The 24,015-nt window shown below is 39.7% G+C and overlaps 1 protein-coding gene across 1 annotated transcript; it reads left to right on the top strand.

Annotated features, from left to right (window-relative positions):
• The first annotated feature begins 9,552 nt into the window (after positions 1-9,552).
• On the top strand, positions 9,553-23,563 carry serhl (serine hydrolase like). The gene is made up of 24 exons (XM_080722636.1): positions 9,553-9,784; positions 10,495-10,638; positions 10,841-10,954; positions 11,274-11,315; positions 11,534-11,553; positions 11,684-11,758; positions 12,099-12,205; positions 12,327-12,406; positions 12,554-12,588; positions 12,727-12,803; positions 12,919-13,006; positions 15,309-15,445; positions 17,358-17,449; positions 19,413-19,556; positions 19,746-19,859; positions 20,112-20,153; positions 20,325-20,344; positions 20,491-20,565; positions 21,336-21,445; positions 21,529-21,608; positions 21,733-21,767; positions 21,894-21,970; positions 22,329-22,416; positions 22,959-23,563. Exons 1-24 carry the CDS (start codon positions 9,724-9,726, stop codon positions 23,070-23,072), a joined length of 1,971 nt encoding a protein of 656 aa, XP_080578762.1. The 5' UTR covers positions 9,553-9,723; the 3' UTR covers positions 23,073-23,563.
• Positions 23,564-24,015: the final 452 nt, after the last annotated feature.

Here is a 24,015-nt window from a genome sequence, read left to right as displayed (position 1 = left end):
GTCAAAGTTTACTGGAAACTGGCCACTGGGTACTTTGGTGTTTTCGTCAAAGGACAGTTTGTGCTCTGCATCACCATGGCTCAACATTGCTGGTATCTCATGCAAGCTGGACTGTGAGCTAAGGACAGATTTATGCCTTGGCATGCTTGGAATCTGCACACCAGAGCTGAACTCCTGCAGTATGTCAGCCTGTTGTGGTGATGTTATAGGGATTCTCAAGCCCTCAATCATATTCCCTGCAGCAGGAAGGCGAAGCAGATTTTGACACACTTCCTGCACCATGCTACTGGCTCGCTGCAAGATCTGTTGCTGTTCTAGAATGTGCTTGAACAGCTCAGGGATGGTTAACCCACCCGTAATGTGTGTGGTACTCACACTGTCACTGCCTATGTCCACCTCATTGTTTGTCACTTCGACAGGATTTGTAACAACAAAATCCTGACACTGTAAGTTAGATTGTGCATCATCGAAAATAGCCATGGGTGTGCGAGGGGAAGCAGAAGCATAAGGCGGGGGAGGCGGACCCAGCTCGGACAGATCCTGATAAAGCACTTCACATGTCAGCTGTGCTTTAGATTTTTTCTCAGGAGAAGTCAATAACAGTCTTTGATAGAAAAGGTTGGAGACTTGATAGCGCTTCTCAACGTATTCCTCTGTACTGCTAGAAAATACAGTTTTCTTCGTTCCTTCTTTGGCAAACCGCCAACGCTCCTCCTCGAATTTATGTATTTGGCATATTTGATCTCTTGTGACAGGCCAATGGTGGGGGTCAGTCTGTACACAGCCACATTCACAAGGGTGTAAGGTTAAGATCAGAATTCCTTCATTCTTCCATTCTGTCAATAAGCGATTGGTCCAATGGAGAAGGGAAATAGTCTTTGTCCCATGTGTGGAGTCAATGCTCCTTCCATATAAAATGAACTGCTGTTCAAACGTAGTGGCCATGTTTAAGATTTCATCAAAAGTAGTGGCCATGTTGAAGATTTCAAAGGATTGGAGAGAGGTTCTTCCTGATTTTTTCCTAAGTGTCTGCTGTCTGTCAATCGTTTTTATTTCTTATTTTTTACAACTGCAAATCTCTTCCACCCCGTCAAAACCCTAGGTTTGCCTGCTGTCACAGGACTTACGTCGCTACACGCCGCTAGCTCAAAATAAATTAATAAACAAATATTAATTTATTTCGGAGCGAATATGAGTTGTCACACAACTTCGTCCTCAAATCTTACGATTTGTGGCATGTTTGACCTGTCATACCCACGGAAAACAGTATCAGTATTTCCCTACAAACCCCGCCCCAATCACATCAGCTTTGTGTTTTGCGGCAAACCTGATAAAATATAATGACTCAAAAACGGACTGTTCTAAGACACAAACGATTGAGAGCCATTTATGGAACCGTGTTTGCCACAGCCTATGAATTATAAGTGGGTGCGCCTACCCAGTCTATCCTATAGAATCTAACCCATAAACCTTTCCCTCGTCACTTACCCCTCAAAGGGACCACACCCTAAACTGGTTCTTTTCACAAGGACAGGAACTCAGCAGCACTCAACAGCAGCCATGTGCTGGTCTGAAAGTTGGAGGAAGGAAAACAAAAACATATATATATAGTATCAAAACCTGTCGCTTATCTTTTTACTTCGAGGCTGAGCGACTAGCAGTCTCACCGTTCGTACTTCATCTCCAACGTAAAGAGCATTTAACATTTGTTTTTGATCGAGACGATAAATCTCACCGCTGCTACCTCCTCCAGCGTACAGAGCTATATTTTTGATCGAGACAATAAATCTCACCGCTGCTACCTTCTCCAGCGTATAGAGCATATATTTTTTGATCGAGACAATCGCCTCACCGCTGCTACCTTCTCCAGCGTATAGAGCATATATTTTTTGATCGAGACAATCGCCTCACCGCTGCTACCTTCTCCAGCGTATAGAGCATATATTTTTTGATCGAGACAATCGCCTCACCGCTGCTACCTTCTCCAGCGTATAGAGCATATATTTTTTGATCGAGACAATCGCCTCACCGCTGCTACCTTCTCCTGTTGTTAACTATTATTAAAATCGATTCAAAAGAGCTAATAAACATACAGACAAAAGTCTCTCATACAGTTCTCAATATAATATGGTGCAATGAGATTAAAAGACTTAAGTTTGCACAGAAATTATTCAAATGCTATTCAAAAATCTATACCACACCTTGTCTAAGCATTTAACTCAAATTTGACCTTATATCTCAGACTTCACCAGGCAAATCTACACCCTATGACCTCAAAGCATTACTGGTAAATGTGATCTCAAACGTCACCATCCAAATCCACACAAGAAATCAGATGCTGTTCATAATTCATGTCATTATCTCTACACTCTAAAAACAATACTATCATTGACCTAAATTTGGTATAATGCAGTTTTCGTACAATACTTTACATGGTACAATTAACTATACTAAGCATATACATGCATTTTTTCAGGGATCCCTAAATTGTACCATCAAATATTGCTAAAAAACCTGCGGATGGGTCCCCAATTATGGACCGAAAAGTCTCCTGGACTGGACGCCTGGACTCCAGACAGGATAGACGTCGAGGGTCACCAGCTGATGCGTCGTCCTATATCCTAAATAGTCCAGTTATGAGACGTTTACACAGGAGCACAGTTCAGCTATTAAAACTCAGCATTGTTTAATGATTACACAGGGTAGATTCCCCACATGAATATATAAACATATGAACAGCAAATGCATGAAGGTAAACAGAATACAAGCCTGATATTTCACAACATAAAGTTGCATCCACAGCAAGCTAGAAGACAGCGTCCACCTGAAACCAACAAGTTTCAGCTGCACTCCGGAGAGATCTCTGAGGAGTCCCTCTCTCACAAAGTCTAATATATCAACATCTGTCCAGCAGGCTGCTGGAGCAGCCCTTCTGTGATTGGCCAGTAGTACTCAGAGCACACTCTAAAAAGATATGGTTGCTTGTGGCTTAAAGGAATAGTTCACACATTTTCACATTAAGATCTGCTACGTGACTTTCATGGATTACAATGTCCCGAAAAGAACAAACACTCTTTTGACCCTGGGGACGCCCCGAGATAATGGTACTATATATTTTGTTTACTTTTGACTAAGTACGACTTAAAAAAATCAAGTTCTGACTGACAAACCCATGTGTTAAATGTTTTTGATATATTATCTGTCTAATCATCTCTAATCCAATTTTCCTCCCCTGGTTACATTTCGGTTTGTCTATTATGAAAGCAGGAAAATCAAACCAAGTATGAAGTGAGCGGTGCTACTTCTGTGTACAATACGGTACAATATGTGCTTGGCTTATGCTGCTTGCTTGCTCAATGCCTGCTGCTCGCGTGAGCTGCTTACGCTGCTTATAGGCTGGCACGGCCTATGTGTTATTTTATTGTTTTATTTTGAAAAAACTTGAGGGGATTGCTGGAATGGCTCGATAATCTGTTTTTATCTCATTTTCCTGATTTTATTTTGAGAGGCCACAAGCATTTTTACTCTGTGTTTGACCTCGCTCTCTCTCGAAAAAGGGGTCTCACTTTCTTTTTCTCCCTCTGTTCTACCCACTTGCCCGGTTTACCTCCCTGTCTGAATTATGTGTACATATGACCTTTGGATAACAATGCACTGGGGTTATATTTGAATCTGTCTTTGGTTTTTCTCCCTCTGCCTTAATTATTTTTTTTCAATGACAGGTGACAGGGATTATTTTTACTTAAGTTATTTCATTATTATGACAGGATGGAATCGACCTGGATAGACAGGTATAGTGGAAACTCCACTACACTCGCTAACCAACTTGACTGACTGACTGACTGACTGACTGTTTTATTTCAATTTTATTTTTAACGGGTTTTCTTCTGTCCTTCTGTTTTGTCGTGAAAGACACTATTTCCTGTAACAACTGAACGCTGGCTGACTTGTTGAGATTGTTTTCATTCCTTTCAAAACACAACAAAAAACAACTGATAGTGTGCCTGTCTGCTGGAAGACAGGCCTTCAAGGTTAGAGGGTCTGTGTGTGTGAGATTTATTATTAATGTCAACATCCCCCAACCAAACTCAAAATAGATCCTCAATTATTTAATAATCCTTTTCTTTTAAACCACATTTTAGGGCTTCCGGGAAGATGGCGGATGGAGTAACAGCCTGAAAAGCAAGCTCCCCGATAGTCGGAAAATAAACTATGCAAAACAACATGTAAGATAAAAACATTTAAAAAAAAAAGTGTGTGGAAGAAGCTAGGGCGACTCTAGAACCGGTAAAAAACACATAGTGGTGCTTAAAAACAAGTATTTGAGAGAAATAAGAAGAAGCTAAGATGGCGACAGCCGAGCAAATGGCGGAGGTGATCAGAGGACTCGCTGACATCAAACAAAATATGGAAACTTTTAGACAAGAAGTGAGACAAGACTTTGTAAAGCTGAAAGAAGAAATAAGGAGAGAGAACCAAGAAGAAATAAGGAAACTAAAAGAAGAAATGGACACGCAGCAACAGAAGGTGAGCGGAGAGATGGAGGAACGAAAAGCGGAGATAGCGGAGGTCCAAAGCCGAGTGTTAGCAACGGAGGAGTGGCAAGTAGAGGCGAGTGAGTCGGTAGAATACCTGGAGGATCGGGTGAGGAGACTACAAGAAAGGCTGCTGGACATGCAATCGCGGCAAATGAGAAACAATATAAGGCTGTTCAATTGTCCAGAAACAGCAGAAGACGGGTCAAACATGGTTGACTTCATAGAGCAACTGATGTGGGCTGAACTCGACCTACCAGAGGACACGGAGCTACAGATCATGCGAGCCCACCGAGCCCTGACGCGAAAACCTCGGGACGACGAGGCTCCCCCACGCTCGATCATTATCAACTTCCACAGATTTGATGTAAAAGAGTTGGTTCTCAGAAAGGCGTGGGCTAAGGAGATAAAGGTGGCCGGGAAGAGGCTCGGATGGGACCATGACTACCCACCAGAAGTGGTCAAACTTAGGAAGGAGTACGTGCCACTTAAACGGCTGTTAAAACAAGAAAAAATCACGTTTCAATCCCCATATACAAAGCTAAGAGTCCAGTGGGACGACGGAACGAAGGTGTATACGTCCGCGGCAGAAGCAGCGAGGGATATCCGAGCTAGAGGCTACAGGGAGAGGACAACACCGCGGACGCGGGCACCAGAATCGACGGCGGGGGACGTGGAGGCGGCGCTGGGCGAGGAGACGACGCAGGATACGGAGAAGATGCAGGATGAGGAGGCGCAGCAAGAAACGGGAACGGAGAGGACGGCTGACACGGCGATGGAGAAGGACAGACGAAGGAAGGAAAACGTGGAGAGATGGCAGCGTGTGTTGAGGAGAAAGACGGGAGAAGAAAAAAGAGGAATGTTGAAAAAGGGGAAAGACAGGAGGCAAGAACAGTCAAAGAATTGGCACAGTGGCCCCCAGCTTGTGCGCCTGAGGACACCACCGCCGCCGCCACCACCATCAACGACACCACCAACAACGCAGACACGGGTCGTAGACCCGGCGGCGGGGGACGTGGAGGTGTCGCTGGAGACGGGAGCAGAGACGACAGGCGAGGCGGCGATGGACGAGAGACGGAGGAAGGAGGAGGTAGAGAGATGGCAGCGAGTATTGAGGAAGAAGACGGGAGAGAAAAGTGGAACGGTGGAAAAAGTGAAAGAAAGAGACAAGAACAGATAAAAAAGTGAGTGCGGTCACCGCATGCTATGGGAAAGAAAGGACAAGGGGAATCTAGAGTTGCAATAGAAGCATATTTGAATGACAGACGGGACCGACGAGGGGATGTTTAGTTTAGGGGGATTGTGTAGTTTTTGATATGTTTGTTGTTTTTTTTACTCTTCTGTGTAGTTGGCTAGACGCTGGAAGGACCCAAGAGTAGGGAATATTTTCAGGTCTAGAGAGGGGGCCCTGTCCATGATGGGGACAAACCCCTCAGTTTAGTTAGAGAGGGTAGGGTGTAGTCGCCCCTAGGTGGAAGTCCTGTGTGTGTGTGTGTGTGTGTGTTTGTGTTAGTGTAGTAGTTTGTTTGTGAGTGCGTGTATGGCATGACATTTGGATGTTAACATTATATTGGACATAAACAGGTAGAACAGATGAGGGGAGATAAGTGAATAACTGATGGTTAATATTATGGGAATTATTTGAACAAAGGATGGTTAACAAGATGTGTATAGTGTCAATGAATGTAAATGTTATTAACTCTCCAGTATAAGGAGAAAGGGTGTAACGACGGACATGATGGTGGAAATGTTCTAATGAAAATGAAGATGGACTTGTGAAAAGGAAAAGAGAAAAAAAGGGAAAAAATAAGACAAAAAAGTAAAGCCTGTATATGAACAGTATGATGATGATTAATGTGAAGAGATGATGGATGCCATGGTGTTTGTGTGAAAAAATCAATAAAAATTGAGTGAAAAAAAAAAAAAAAAAAACACATTTTAGGGACATGTACCAAAAACGTTACTTTCACCAATATTTGCCAAAATCCATCTTTAACACGTAAACTGCAGTATGGGTTAAAGATGGAAGAGGCCTATCAGTTTATTTTGGGTAATCCTTCATTCTCTTTACTCGAGTAAAGGTACTTAAGTTACTTACTCCCCAGCTGCCGACTGCAGGCGGGGACCTTGTTCAGAATATATAAAAAAAAAAAAAAAAAAAAAATAGTCAAATCCCACAATTATTACGACTCTATTGACAGCTTATACAGTATTACACATATGGGGAAAAAAAAGAAAAAAAAAAAGAATGACATTATGATTATGTTATGTGTTTCTATTTCATTTTTCTTATTTTATTTCTTTAAGTTTCATTCATTTTCTGGTTTTCTAACCATTTTAATAGTTTGGTAAATGCTTATCTTGTTATGATACACTTCCCCCCTCACAGGCTTGGAAGCTCACTCTAACTCTGACAGTGAGCAGAATCACTGTACGTCTGTACACTTGACAATCTGTTTCCCATTTGACCATATTTTACAATTTTTGTCACACCCAATTTTTGTCTGTGCCAAACGGGAGGGAATGTGTTTGGAGAATTTAATATTTTTAATATTTTTTCATTTATTTTAATATCTTTCCATTTTAACTTCTTTCATATTTTCATTTTCTGAATTCATATTTCATTTTCTGATTTCATATTTACATATTCCACTACATTTTCATCTCATTTTATTTCAGAATATATATATATTTCATTCTGCTTAACCATGTTTAAATCTGTTTACCCCTTACAGAACAAACTTATTACAATTAGACACAAACCGTGTCCCTTGGTGACGTATATCTAAAACAAATTAAACATGTCTATACATAAATACACACAATGGTCTTAACTTCCAAGTAATTCTGATGTTTATTTTATTTTTCAGATTAATTGACTTATCTATGACAGATGGTCCATATCTCTTCCCATGATCTGTGACGAAGGATCATTTTTCGTGAGTACGAGGATTCAAGTCACATGAGTTCCTATATCATTTTTGTTAATATTTACAGCTGTCTTGTCACAACATACAACTCTCTTATTTTGATAAGATCTCATAGCCTCGTCTTGGAAATGTTAAATACTGAAATGTCATATTCGTTATAAAACCTTACTGGAAATGATGAGGACAGAGGTCCTACCTTACTGTTGTGGAGTCAAAAAGTCCCCCCTGGCTGGGACACCCTGGCGAAGGTCATAGGTCAAGCAAGGAATGGACCATGACGCTCCACCACACTAATCAAATTTTCAAAATTCTACATTCGTCAATCTCAGGTGATGACTTCACCAAATAAATCAAAACTTCTAAAGAAAAAAATATCCTTCTCTTCCATTAAATGCACTCTCTGGAGTGCACCTCCACCAAACCCAGGTGAGGCTGTGAAGAAACTTTGGAAAGATTCTAAATTTAGTGATACAGTTTGTCATGTAGCGACAGGACAATGTTTGTTATTGATGGATCAAAGGTTTCCTTTTCCTATCAATATATTTTAAGGAACGTGTGATTTTCTCCTCTCTCTCATAAAAATATTCTAACTCACGTTAACTAAACGTTACAGGCCCCAAATTATAAGAGAAAATATCCTTGGCACTCCCCCTAATGATTCCAAATTATACAGTCCTTTATCTTTCATTATCAAAATATTTTTACCTTTGGTTGTATTCTGATTTAAATACCTTTAAAAATACTTAAATACCTTTGGAAATATACAGTTCTTTTAACTCTCCTCTTTAAAACTTAAAGCTATCGAAATGTTTATGTTGACTTAAAATTTTCAATGATTGTTTTCCGTTTCAAATACTTTTAAAAAGTTTAACCCATGTTTTCTTCCCTTGTTGTTTATGCTGCCTTGACATTTAACACTTCAAATGCTATCTCAGGAGGGAATTGATAGTAAAATATGTTATTGTTGTTTAAAATGGTATAGATACCATTTTCAGTGTCAATGTCATGATGTTTTGAACAACTAACTAACGCAGGAGAATGACCACTGAGAGATGCCAATCAGGTCATTATGTACAGGACACAGGATAACAAAACGCCAAACATACTATCTGCCCTTACGACTGGTGCCTGTAACACGAAAACATCTGATATCCATTGCTCTACTGTACTTGTCATGTTTAACTTTGTCCAATCAGAATGTGACTAATGTATTCTGTAAATCCATATATCTGTGAAATCATTATGCTTGTCACTCAGAGAGAGCTACGATGGGTGATTTTGCTCTACTGTACTGCTGTACAGTAATTTGAACTCTGACTAAACTTCAACACAAAACGCATATTCCCTGGTGTGGTCTCATTCATTGTGTGGAGTATTTTATTATGGTTGGAAAACTGTTTATCCATATGGAATATGATCCAAATTCCATCAATAGGTACGGTCCCCATAAAAACATATCCTTTTAGTTGACCTAGTATCAGTGAACTGTAATGTCCTTTACCTTTTCCTATGCAAACTTCTAATAAAATATTCAATCAATCAAAGAATAGCAGTAGCAAGTCGAATCTTGCAGCGTTGCCCTCAGTCTGACCTCTTTCTGCGCGGGGTAGTGGCTTGGCGACCCCCAGTGGCGAAACACGTTCTTTACATAGCCTACTACATTTTGAAGCCACTACTTTTGTACTTTTACTCAAGTATAAATGTTGAATTCCTGACTTCTCCTTGAAAAAGAGTATTGCAGTATTGATACTCTTACTTACTTTTACGTAAAGAATGTGACTGTGAGCACTTTTTCCAACACTAATTTCTTAATGGCCAATATTTTGTCCAATGAAGTCTTCTTAACCTACCACAGTAGCAGGTTTTAATTTCTTCTCGGTGATCCAGTCTAGAGCCCGCCTACTGTATCCGGTTATTTGTACGTGCACAAAATACACGGACCGTCTCCATACGTCCGTATCCGTTGGAAAACAAAATACCGGATCAGCAACCGGCAAATGATAGTCCAAAGGTTGAAGCACGTGGTTGTGTGACACCCCGGAAAACGAAATGTTGACATGTCTCTCTTCATGGTCTCAAAACAAAGGTTAGCCTCCTAGACCAGTTTGAACATTTTTTTGGTCAACATTGGACGTCGCAGTTTTCATTGTCATTAGTGTATTTTTTTTTGTTTTGGTTTAGTTCACGTTTTACAATATCGACATTGTAGGCTATTTATGTAACTGTGCAGCTTTTAAGGAGCTGACATCTCTTCCAGAATGATGCACACGTTGAAAGGCGTACGAAACCTCGTAACATCAACTTGTATGAAACAAGCAGGTATTTCTTCCTCAGTCCCTTTTGTTCTGTCTTCCACCCTCTCTTTCTCCCACATTACTATTATGTTATTACTATGCATTTACTAATACTGTGACTGTTGTGAAGAGGACCCCGATTTAAACAAGCCATCAGTAGATGATGTACAAGCTTTCTTGTGGTTTAAAACCTTTTAGTTGACCTTGTATCAGTGAACTGTAGCCTACTGTCCTGTCCATCAAATTGACTGTACAGGACAGTAGGCTACTGATTGACAGAATGACACGCTATTGATTGACTGAGTCAATCAATAAATCAATCAATCCATGACCATCTGGAAGGCTACAGAAAGGAAGTGGAAATGAAAGGGGATTGCATTTGTTATGACAGGTGACAGCTATAGATTTTTGTATACATCTCATACAAGTACATATAAGAGTAAAATCTTTGTTCGATTCCTCTATAGCAGCAATAACAACAATCAATAATTAAGAATAATAACAGTTACTTTAAGCTAAGAAATATCTAAGTACGTACTTTAATCAAAACACACTTTGAGGTGTTTGAGGCTGCTAGCTCTGAATCTGAGACATTAGGCAGAAACTGGCTTGTAAATTAATGCCCTACTTCATTGCGCTAGACGCCCAGAAGTAGTGAAAATATCCCATCTAGAAGATCAGCTGTTTTCACTGTTTTTAAATGTTTATAACTTAAGGATGAGTGTATCTGTTCAGTTTCAGATTTCATTATGCCAGTGCCTTGGGGAGAGATGAGAGGCAAGGTTTGGGGTCCTGACCATGGTCGTCCTGTGCTATGCCTGCATGGTTGGGCTGACAACTGTGGCACGTTCAACACCCTTATTCCCCTTCTGCCAAAAGGTAATTTAAAACAGGATAGTTTGTTTTATTTATTTAATGATGAAGGTAACGATGTCAATTAATACTATTGTGTTTTATATGGGATACAACGAAGTACTGTAATACAATTGTGTTTTATATGGGATACAACAAAGTACTGTATGGTATTGTACTTGTCTGAACCCTACCTCCCTTATCTTTCTTTATCTTTCTGTGCATACAGAGTATAGATATGTAGCAGTGGACCTGCCAGGTCATGGTCAGTCATCCCATCGTCCTCCAGGGGTCTTCTATTCCTTTCCTGCATATTTAGCGGATGTACGACGAGTCATTGAAGGTGTGTGACTATTACACTATTAGACTATTATTTTTTTTACTTTCAGCTCAAAGTATAACATCTCACTCAGACAGTAACATTAAAATAAATTATATATACGTAGAGTGTGTGTGTATATATATATTATATATATATATATAAAAAAAGCATAATCCGTCTACTAACCAGTTCATCCATTGACCACATGTGAGCGTACTGAATAGCCGACAAGTATGCATGTCGTGCAGGGAATGATTATCGTATGCTCTCCGAAAAAACCTAGAACACACCACTGGTGGGACCATAACCTTTGCTTTCAACCCCCTTTCCTTTTATTTAGCACTTCAGTGGACAAGATTCACCATTATAGGACACAGCATGGGTGAGTGTCAGATTATGTATTTTAACCACTTATATGCATCATTGACCCAGATCCGCCAGGGGTCTATACTTGGTCCCCTCGTATGCTAATTGGCTATTTTCGCTGAATATTCGTCTCTTATGACATGCCCAGAACTGGGGTTGATGTGGTTAACTCAACTGCAAAATTAGATCAATGACTTTCCATTTTGTTTATTAATATATCCTTTATCTTTATAGGTGGTAACATCGCTGGAATGGTAATTAGCATTGTTACATCAGCCTTGCTTGTTTAATCTAATTGTCACACTAAAACAATGCCCACAAGTATTATTACCTATGTTTTCTATTATAGTATGGTCCATTTTGTGTTGTCCTTGTGTTACACAGATCAGTGCATTATATCCTGAGATGGTGGATGCAGTTGTACTCTTGGACTCGTATGGATTCTTACCTACAGACCCAGTACTGCAGCACTTTAATTTACTTTCACAGTGAGATTGTAATAAACTAAAGTCAAATATCAGATTCGGATATTTGACATGTATAATTATGTACGTTTTCGACATCGGTAGAATATTTCAGATTCTGACATCTTTGCAAAGTTAATGTCAAAGTAAATTATTTTCAATAAGTGGTTTTGAAAGAATGCTTTATATTCTGTATTTTACTACATGAAAAATACACTTTGCTTCAGTGGCAGATATAATATCATTGTATTTTTATGAGGTTGTATGGGGCATCTCTGCTAATTTGAGCCACGACACTTTGACAAGTTCCTCTGATTATTTCTCTTTACTTCTAGAAAGAATTGACCAAAGTAATGAAGCAAGGAATGGACCAAATGATCACATATGAAAAACAGCAAGAGAAGAAAGAGAAGGTCTACACTTATGAGAAGGCAGTTGAGAGGTATACTGTAGTACCAGTTTAGTCATTGACAACTAGGTCTGGCTGGCACTCATTCATCATCTTTCTGTTTTATAGCATTGATTGAAGTGTTACATGTATTTGTGTATTGGATTTATTTCAGGTTATTAGCTGCAAATCCAGCTCTCTCTGAACAGTCAGTACACATCCTTTTAGAACGAGGCATCTCTCAAGTTGAAGGAGGTGTGGTATTTTTTTGTTTTTTATTTGATTTTTATCGCTCTTGAAAAAGCTAGTTCACAGAGAGCATACTAAATTAATCCAGTGATCTCAATTTGATTTTTATTTATTCTGTTGTGCTGTTGGATTTAACACGATTTTCATTTGTAGGAGTTGTATTCACTCGAGATTTTCGAATCAATCTAGTGAGTAACTATTAAACCACCATCTGGTCTTCCTCATGAATCTATAGTGATCTGTTTTCAGTTTTGCTAGTTTGTGTGTATACATATACAGAATATATATAGTATTATCCATTACTTTACATTTCTTAATGTTTTCAGAAAAACGTTGTGCGTGTTAGCCTGGAACAGAGTCTGGAGATGCAATCACAGCTACAAGCCCCCTTTTTAGTCATTCTGTAAGATACTCCTCCCCTTTACTATTACATACTACACCATTTATTATACACAGAATCATATCTTACCAATTTAGACCATGCTAGGCGTGTTCACAATCTCTTAATGTGTCTTTAGAGCTGATGAAGGCTTTGAGAAACTATTTGCTGAAGGAGAGCAAAAGAAATATGTCTCAACACTGCTCCAGCGGTATAGGGAACGAAACGTGAGTACGATCCTGTAGTCATTTATGTATGTGTGTGTGTGTGTGTGTGTCATGTGTCAGCATGAGCTCTTGTATCTGTGTGTGTCTTTATTATGTACACCAACAGATTATGCATTTGTGTGTCTTGTCTCTGTGTGTCTTTCTGCAGCTAATTTCGCAGACTAGTAGGCCGACCAGCATCATATTTCTTGTGCATACTGCCAGCAGGCCAAGAACCTCATTTCCTCTAAGACTTTTTTTTTTATCTCATTTTTGTCAATGAATAATCCCTGAGCAATCATCCCTGGGGCAGCCATAGCTGAATAGGCAGAAAGCCCGCCTGGGAAGCAGTAGGCGCAATGTGTCGAATTGTCTCTGAGCAAGACACTTAACCCTAACCGCTCCCCGAGTGCCATACTAATGGTGTTTACTGTTCCTAGTAGTTATAGGCTGATAAATGCAGAAGACAAATTTCACATAATGTGCAAGTATACAGTGACAAAAACACACCAAGGAGTATAATATACACTACAATATACTACTAATAAGCCAGTTACAACACTCCCCTACATCCCTCTGGCTTATGGGCTATAGGTATGCAATTTGTTGGCACATGCTGACATTAGACTAATAACAAAATATGGATTTATAAACGTAACAAGATAGACCAAAACCCTGCACACTTTTGACTCAGTCTGAGCTGTCTTAAGCCTTTAGCCCAATGCTTACACCAAAACTAGTATAATGCTGGATGTTTTGGGTGATTTGATTGGAACATCCGGACTACAGCATTTAATGTTGGTCTCTCTCCCCATCTCATGCGGACAAAGGCTGGATTGTCAAAACGTTTATCCTTTCTTGTGAAGAATGGAGAAATTAATAAACTCAACTCACTCTTGTCTTGTCACTCTGAGTGTAACCTGTTACTTTAATTTAAATATCATTGTTCTAAGAGGATAGTGCACCAGAAGAGTCAGAGCGCGGTGGTGGTAACCACGTTCTGACTCGTTTATCGCTAGAAACATATTTGTCACTAGGACTTAACAATATGAATGACATTTGATTGACAAAAATCTGAGGGTAAGATGGAGAGTGGTAGACAATGTATGTGTATGAGAGAAGAGAGTAGCGACGATGTACAACTGGCTGTAGGGAGAAATGTCACTGCATTCATCACTATTATTAGGGCCTGCTTCCTACTGTGTCCACCTTTACTGGTTTAAGTTTAGTTGTGTATGGTATTTATGAAGCATTGTAGGCAGATTATGACATACAGTAGATGTCAGTTCCTCAACAATGGCAGTAGAAACTTTGACCTATATATTGGCACTTAATAGACCGTTTGTCAGCCTTCTGATTGGTCCCTGAGACTCCCTGACTGGCCAACCAGAAAAAAAACATTCACTTTTCGCTACTGGCTTCAGTCTTTCACCGCGGTGCGCATTGCGGAGCACGGCCAGCGTGCAGTACGGCGCTGCGCCATCATAGAAATTTCGATCATTATAATGAATAAGCTTCAACAGACTATTTCACATAAACCTTATCAATGTAACTAAGAGTTTTGATTGGGTACATATATTTTAAATGGGCAGAATTAAGACAGCCAGCCTATTATGCAGTGGATTTATAGGCTGGATGACAGCTTCCTACCCAAGATGCACTGCGCTTTCTCTCTCTGTATCTCTCCTCCGACTTTTTCAGAGGATTAAACTAATTAAAACATGTATTTTGGGGGGCAAACCCCTGTTTTGCAATGTAACTACTGTACTTTGTTCTTCCCTTTTTATTAATATCACGTAGATGTGTTTCTTTTGGTACTTTAAATAGCTATAATGAGGCTATGAAAAATCTTTTTTCCCCATTCATTTCCAATATAAAAACAACCTGGCCTGGTGTTTCTGTCCCACTGGGATTAAACTAATTAAAACATATATTTTCGGGGGGAAACTCCTGTTTTGCAATGTAATTACTGTACTTTTTTCTTCCCTTTGTATTAATATCACGTAGATGTGTTTCTTTTGGTACTTTAAATAGCTATAATGAGGCTATGAAAAATCTTTTTTCCCCATCCACTTCCATTATAAAATAATCTGCCCTGGTAAATTCGTCCCACCTAGTAACAAGAGCAAAATGGGGCGGGATTTGACATACGGTCTATTGACCATTGAGTGGTTCTATATGTTGCTCTTTACTTACCCCTAGTTAATGGAAAAATATATATATTTTGACTTATTTTATTTTTGTTTTCTCAAGGAAAATGTCACAGTTGTGCATTTATCACCCCCCCCTCCTCTCTCTCTCTCTCTCTCTCTCTCTCTCTCAGGATACTGTGATAACAGTACAAGGCGATCATCACATCCACCTAAATAGACCTGAATGTGTTGCCCCCTTTGTCTCTGAGTTCCTGCAGACTGTCATGTCACAGTCACACAGCCCTGCGGGGGACACGCCTGTAGCCAAGTTATAACACATGCACACACGCACACACACACACACACACACACACACACACACACACACACACACACACACACACACACACACACACACACACACACACACACACACACACACACCTTTCAACATGCATATTACCTCTTCTTACTACCTCTGTAACACATACATCCACTAGACTGTGTCACCTTGCCTGCTTTTGTGGAATCTTTGCTTTTATTCAGATAACATGAAGAGTGACTTGGTGGGGGCAGAGGAGAGACCATATGCATATGACCATATGCAGGTCAAGCCAGCAAACAAACCCAGAATGTTGTGGTTGTGTGGTCAGCCAGCAGAGCCACCAGGTTGATGTGCCCCTACAAATCTACTGCTTAGATTAAATTGAATTTTGAGCACTAATTTTATGTAATGTGAGATAATTACTTTAGTTCTCTGAAGACATGGTATTGCTATTGATTTTTTATATGAAAAAAATAAAATCTAAATCTTTGTATTTATGCTAGACTTCATACATGCTCAAATTTGCCCTAACTGTAATAAAGTAAACCAGCTGTTTATTTGGCATTAGCCAGAAGCTTTTGTTATTGTTTGTGCACTGGTTCACTATTGTAAGTATTTACTGTAACACAACGCCAGGCAATCCAGAGAGATAACTTCAGACTTGGGGAAGTTGGAACAATCCTCTGGATAGGCCTACAGTATGTGAGTGCTCTGTGAACAGAGATTGATAAGATCAAGTTAAGGCCCGTACACATTGGCCCGGGATCGGCAAGGGAGAGAGAAGGGAGAGAGAGAAAGAGAGAGGGGAGAAGGGCAAACACAGGAGGAGCTGGACAGACAAATGAGGCTGCAATGTGAAATGGAATGAAATTGTGTGATGCACTTTTTTAATGAGATGGAGTCGTCCATCATAAATCATTCATAACCAGCCTTATTCAGCATGGATCAGTGTGAAATCTGCTTTGATCAAAGAGAGGCTTTAATCTTCTCACATACTGTACATCAGCACCAGACTACTGTTCAGTGTGTAGTGTAGTGCCCATCAAAGTAGAGCATCTACAGAAGCATTGAGATGATGTACCATATCGATATCCTCACAATTTGTATCCCAATTGGGATATCGATATGGTACTACCATATCGATATCCTCACAATTTGTATCCCAATTTGAGTTTCTTGTGATGTTCTATTGGGTGTTACCGGTATGTATTTTAGTGGTGGAAGGATTGAGGACACTGACCTCTAGGGGTCAGTGTGTAATTTGTTTAGAAAAAGCTGAAAGTTGTCAGCATGGTCCTACCGCCACACACTGTCAGGAGACAGGATTTACATTGACTGTATCTACTCAAATGAGTGAAAAGATAAATGCAACATAATAGGTTCTCAGGAGGACATGATGTTGGATTATTCTACATCGAATTAGTATCCTATTAACTATTTAATTTTCTTTTTGAGTGCCGTAATACAGACGCAGTGGCGTCAGTTCAGCAAAAGCTAAGGTATGGCAACATGAAGGCGCGCGTGCAAGACACCAGTCATGTTGCCTACTTTAGCAAAAGGCATGATGAAAAGTACATTTTATTATTTCCCCCCGTAGCCAACGTATGGCAGCTGCCATAGCTTGCCATACCCAATTGACGCCTCTGTACAGACGACTACTGAAGTTGAATGACGCTTGGAGTCGTGATCGTGGCTCAATATATATGGACTCGAAACGAACAAAATATAATAAATCGTATTTATTTCCAATTTAAATCGCACTTTTCCCGGTGAAATCGGGTCGGTGTGTTTATGCCAAGGAGGATCGAGTGAAGGAGAGGTCACGAGCCACACTACAGACACTTCCCATGACGTATCTGAACATTCCTTCTTTACACTGTCTTTGTTTAAGCTGACGTCCACTCCTGGAGTCCAGACTCCATCGTGTATTTCTTGGTGGATATTGGATAATGCAAACTCTGAAAGCTGCGAGACACATGGCGACATCAACAACTGTGAAACAAGCAGGTATTTATTTGTTCCCCCTTCATAAGATGACGTTTGGCTGAGCAACGAGATCGTCAGATTATTCGGAGTTTGAATGGTCCGACTCTGCACCCTGTTGAAAGCTGTCGTCGTTGAGTTCTGTCAGTGAGTGAACAATGTTCAAATCAGCGCTTTTAACTCTGCCCGCAACAATGTGGTCATCATCATCACTGTCAATTCGAGAAGGGATGGCAGCCAGCTAGCTATCGTGTTGATGGAATGTATTGCCCTGAATACGGTAGTGTTTATTGGCAGTCTACAACTACACAAGTAATGTTTGGTGCAGAGTTCAGACGTGCCGACACTTGAGTAAAGTGTCGGCTTAACTGAAGATACAGCCTGCGGTTTCGAGAGAGATCATTTGCTTTGATTGATTGATTGAAGACTTTATTAGAAGTTTCAAGTTTGCATAGAAAAAAAGTACAGTTTCATGACGGTACAGTTCACTGGTACAAGGTCAACTAAAAGGAGATCCTAGGAAAGCACTTGGCTTATTTACACAGGAAACCATTGAAGTATCTCATAACATTGAATGACAGACGGATAGAACACAGTACTACTATGCGCAGTAGATATGGTCAGGAGAAAATAAAATAAATAAACAGAGACAAAAAAAAAACACAGTGCAAAACATATATACAGTAGGTAGGCTAAATACTTCACTTTGCTTCACTTTGAATTGTAGCCTAATGGGCCTGTCAATGAAATTGAACTATGCTGTTAGTTTGGGGGGAATGGGCCACACTCGAGTCGAGACCACCTGACTGTATGTGATGGGGCTAAACCATTTATAGCCTTGTAAACAAACACTTTGAAATTGATTGGATTGGGGGCCAATGCTATTGTATGCAGACTGATTGTATGACTTTGTTATATACACATTAAGTATGTTTTTATAGATTTTACTTGCAGCTTCTTTTGCCACTCCAGCCTTTTAATTATTAGGCCTATACTCTTTCCTCTTTTCCCCAAGAAGCTTTTCAAATGACGTCAGTGTAGGCTGTTGGAATTAGGAACATATGTCATAATAAACTAGTAAGACAGCATCATGGTTGTGTGCCTCCGCCAACCACTTGCCATTTACATCACTGTAAGTATATCCATAATGTAGTGAATGAATTAGCAGGAATTTAATTAAGGTGTTTGTGGTGTCACAGTTTAGATGGTATGAACATCCATCTAGTGCTGACAGAACAACATTATAAATCCACTGATCCATTTCTTTTAATGTGATGTCACAGTTATCTTGACCTTTGATCTTTGACCACCTACTATCATCAGTTCATCCTTGAGTCCAGTTGGACATTTGTGCCAAATCAAATGCCATGGATTTCCCACAATGCACTCCTGACATATTGCATTAGTGATTTTGGGGCAGTCGTATTCACCTAACCTTTGACCACCTACTTACAATCAGTTCATCTATTCTGCATCTGGGGGTCCCTGGAACAAAATATTTTGAGATGGGGGTCCGGCGGTCTGCGGCCAAATACATATAATTTTGACATATTATTTTAACGTTATTCTTGACAGGACAACAACGTTTGAGAACCACTGATATAACAACATACGTTCTTTCAGAAAACTTTAAGGATTTAGAAGACAGACAGACAGACAGACAGACAGACAGACAGACAGACAGACAGACAGACAGACAGACAGACAGTTAAAATGTTCACTCTAAATTCGGGTCTTGCCTTAAGCTAGATGCAGAATAGATACATACACACAGTTCATCCTTGAGTCCATGCAGACATTTATGCTAAGTGACATGAAATTCCCTCAATTTCGCATTCACAGGGCATAGACAGTCTATTATTATTATTATTGTCTCCTATTATTATTACTACTACTATATTTTATTATCACTACTACTGTGTTTTATTATTACTACTACTGTGTTTTGTGTGTCAGTTATTGATGACCTGTAAACCAATTTGTTCAGTTTCAGAGTTCATTACGCCATTGCCATGGGGAGAGATAAGAGGCAAGGTCTGGGGTCCTGACAATGGCCGTCCTGTGCTATGCCTGCATGGCTGGGCTGACAACTGTGGCTCATTCAACACTCTTATTCCCCTCCTGCCGGAAGGTAATGTATATGAAATATGTTTGTGTCACTTTTGCTGTTAATCCAATCTTACTTTTTACAATACTCCATTGTCTTGTGAGACAGAAGGAAGCCAACAACAACTTTGCATTCAGGAAGTGGTATTAATAAAGAGGTAAAAAAGTGAACTATAATTTGCCTATCTCAGTGTTTTCTCCTGTCTGCCTACAGAGCATAGATATGTAGCAGTGGACTTGGCAGGTCATGGCAAATCATCCCATCGTCCTCCTGGAGCTCTTTACTCCCTTCCTGCATATGTGGCTGATGTACGGCGAGTCGTTGATGGTGTGTGATTTCAAAGGTCCACAGGACTATTATTACATATTTTGAGTAAATGATCCAATATATCATGGACTCACTGTCAAGTCTTGCCAATGGGAGCTGAACCCATAGCAGTATTGCTACCTTCAACCGTTCAAACTGTGTGTGTGTGTGTGTGTGTGTGTGTGTGTGTGTGTGTGTGTGTGCGTGTGCGTGCGTGCGCGTGCGTGCGTGTATGTGTGTGCGTGTGTGTGTTTGTGTGTGTGGCACTCACAGCTCTCAATTGGACCAGGTTTTCCATGATAGGACATAGCATGGGTGAGTGTTTTATATCATCATTTATTGATAATAAAATAATACATAAATAATGTTCAAATATAACACAAAGTTACACAACATTTGGTTTAGGAATAAAGCGTCAATGAATCAATAGTGTCTTGGGCACAAATATTAGCACTTTAATGTATTTATTTTGATCTTTTGTTGCAGGTGGTGACATAGCCGGAATGGTAATTTATATTGTTACAACAGCCCCTTTTGTGAATCATAAGTTCTTATCTACCGGTACATCACAGAGATAATGTACAGAGATAAATACCTTTTTATTATGTTTTCTTGTTGCATCATGATACGGTCCACCTTGTGTTTTCCCCAGTTCAGTGCTCTGTATCCCGACATGGTGGATGACCTCATACTACTGGACTGCTATGGATTCTTACCTACAGATCCGGTAGCAGAACAGTTTCCGTACTAGTTTATATGACATTTATTGTACCTCACACAATAAAGAAAAATGGTGGTAAATAGCACTAAAAGTGGTTCTTTGGCTCATAGATCATAGGGGAACTTCTTTAGGCATTTTGTCAAATCTACAAATTAATAAACTTAGAATTTGTTAAAGCACCATCCCACTCAAGGCCCAAGAAGGTACAAGTACAAGCAGCAAAATGTACTTGAAAACATCTAAAACACCATACAGGGGCTGAACAGGCTCTTATAACACTTACTGTACTGTATTGCACGTCAGCTAACCCAAAGAACCCTTGAAGAACCAGATTTTTGTGAGTGTATTTTACCGTTGGAAACAATCAATTTGACCATTTAGGTTTTTTGACTAAAATATATAATTAAAGTTACAGCTCCGGACGATTGGAATGCTTGTATTTTAGTCATTTATATGCCAATAACCATTTAGATTTCTTTATATTGTATATACTGCCAAACAGAGGAATGTCTGAAGCTCAAAGTTATTTGACTGTCCAATTTTCTTTTAGAAGAATTTGTACAATATATACATAAAATGCAAATGTGAAAATAGTCATGACCAGGCATATATTTGACAAAATTAGGCATTTGTTGTGTCTTTTGCATAGTTTACAAGCCACTGAATAAATAATCACACAATCTAAAAATGTTTAGAGCTGCAACATTTGTGTCCTGTCATGTATATGAGATTGTTTGGTAACAATGATATGTGATGATATATCTTCTAACCTGTAGAAAGAATTGCCCCAAGTGATGAGAAAAGGAATAGAAGAGATGATGCAGCTTGAAAAAAAGAAAGAAGAGATGAAGGGGAGGGTTTACACTTATGACAAGGCATTGGAGAGGTAAAGTACCATCGTGGTTGACTATTTCAGACTGTTCTAAATGACTGACTAATAGCTGATAGAAAGTATTTAATTTCTTTCAGGATAATGGCCGCAAACCCAGCTCTCTCAGAAATGTCTGCACACATCCTGTTAGAACGAGGCCTCTCGCAAGTTGAAGAAGGTGCCATTTATTTTCTCTGTTTTTGTTTTTCCTGTTGTTGCTGATCTGAGTGCTCCCAAGAGCAAACAAACACTATAAATAAGTACATACTTAAAGTACTCATTCAATGTGGTTTATTTTGCAGGTGTTGTATTCTCCAGAGACTTACTTGTCAATTCTGTAAGTCACTGTTGAAAGAATCTCTGGTGTCCTCCAATTTTTTACTAGTAATTCTGTCAGCAGGTTATGTAATGGATGCATGTTTTACTTCGTTTCTTGTTTTCTTTCTTCTTTCTTTTCCTTCAGAAAAATATTGTACGCATCACTATGGAACAAAGTCTGGAGATGCAGTCAAAGATAAAAGCCAGAATTCTAGTCATTCTGTAAGACATTCCATGCCTTAGATCACACATATGCACCGTAGATACACATTTACAGTAGCATTACTTCCAGTCTCTTGTCATAACTGTTTCTATTGCAATGCCTGCAATTATTATGATTTAAAATCACAAAGGACACAGACGTATACAACATGAATAATATGGCTAATAAAAATACAAAATACAATTTAAGACACTCCACTGTGGCTAAGAATCTACTAACATGAGAATATGTTTCCTGCTGGTTTGTTTTTCCTGTTTATTAACACAGCCTCTGCTACCCAATACTGTTTCATAGCATATGTTACAATGTCATGCTGGTATACTGTCATATTTATAGTTGTTCAAAATCTCTTTCCAGTGCAGATGAAGGCTTCAACAGAATATTTAGTGAGCCAGATCAAAGGAAATTTGCCTCAGAACTACTCCAGTGCTTTAGGAATCGTAATGTGAGTATACAATTTCTCTAAACTGACAATCCCTGACTATCTGTCACATATGAAGTAGGATTGTGTGTGTGTGTGTGTGTGTGTGTGTGTGTGTGTGTGTGTGTGTGTGTGTGTGTGTGTGTGTGTGTGTGTGTGTGTGTGTGTGTGTGTGTGTGTGTGTGTGTGTGTGTGCGCGCGCGCGCGCGTGCGTGCGTGTCTTTTTGCTTGCTAGCTTAAAAAAGTAAAAAACGGTTTACTCACATACACATTGTAAACAGATTACTAAATGCCAGCTAAGCAAACCTAACCCCATAAGGCTCAACAGCACAGGCAGCAAAAAATATTTACGGCTCTAAACTGCATCAGTGAGTGACCTACCTACATACAGGCACTGGTTGAATGCAGCTGATGAGGGAAGGAATAGGGGATGTACTGTAGAGTACGGTAAATGTTTCTATTTAAACTGTTTCTCACAACAGCTATTAGCTATTACATTCAAAGTGAAACTCGTATCACAGGTTCAGCCTACCGACCCCCCTCTCTTTCTTTCTCCCCTCTCTCAGGACTCTGTAAGGACAGTACAGGGCGATCATCACATCCACCTGAATAGGCCTGAATGTGTTGCCCCCTTCATTTCTGATTTCCTGCAGAAAGTCCCTTCACGGGCACCCCTTTGAGAGGACACAGACAGACTGTTCTACAAGACTGTACTTATTTGCGCTCTGCAGAGAAGAGACAAAAGAGATTTCATTTTGAATTTTGTCTCAAATTTATGTGGATTCTTTAAAAACCTGACAGCGCTTTGTGGGCCAGTTTGATAGATGTTTACATCCTGTCCAATTAGAGACTGACGTGTGAGCTGTAGCAGTCGATACTCGATAGAAACTGTCTGTTTTGTTAATTGATAGATGCTATAAAGGGCTGTGGCTGAACCCAGGAACTTGTATGTGTGTGTGACGTTCTCACTCCCCTAAAAGAAAAGGTTACTTGCACTAATGGGTTGTTTATTCAGGATTGTTGTTGAGTCTCGTCATTCTGGTGTTAGATTCAAGTCACTTTCAATCATTATAGGAACAGCTGAGATGGAAGAAAATACCAATTCACTATTAAAGTTGATAATGTGTATGTGGCCCATTCTCTTTGAAAATAATAAAAAAGGAGAATATACAGAAACATCATGGAATTGTAGTTTTAATGGTGATGGGTTTATCCATGGGGATACGATTGGGTCTTAGCACTTGCTGGCTATTTTTTTTTCTCCAAATGTTGGTTCTTGAATAGGAATGTTATATAGGCTTATGGGCTTAACTCTATGCTACAATATGAGGGCTGATGGAGACTGCTGGAGGAACTGGACGACAGGCATTTCTGTCTAATAGTCATTTGGGACCAATGTAAGTAGGAAAATGAGCCTAGATGTTATTTAGTGCGGAGTTGTCCCTTAAGTCTTCAGTCTAGTCTGTGGAATGCAGTGATGTTACTAGGTTTTCAATGTAATGGGTCCCGGGACCCGCAGGTGGTCATTCAAATGGGTCCCAGAAAAGTTTTATGAGTCCTCAATATAAAGTTTACGCGCGCAAAATGGCGTCGGACGTCGGTGGAATCAAAACATTGACGTTT

This window comes from Nannobrachium achirus (genome assembly GCF_963921795.1).
Source record: "Nannobrachium achirus genome assembly, chromosome: 3".
NCBI classification, from domain to species: domain Eukaryota; kingdom Metazoa; phylum Chordata; class Actinopteri; order Myctophiformes; family Myctophidae; genus Nannobrachium; species Nannobrachium achirus.
The sequence above is the reverse complement of the archived record's forward strand: the minus strand, read 5'-3'. Positions and strand labels throughout refer to the sequence as shown.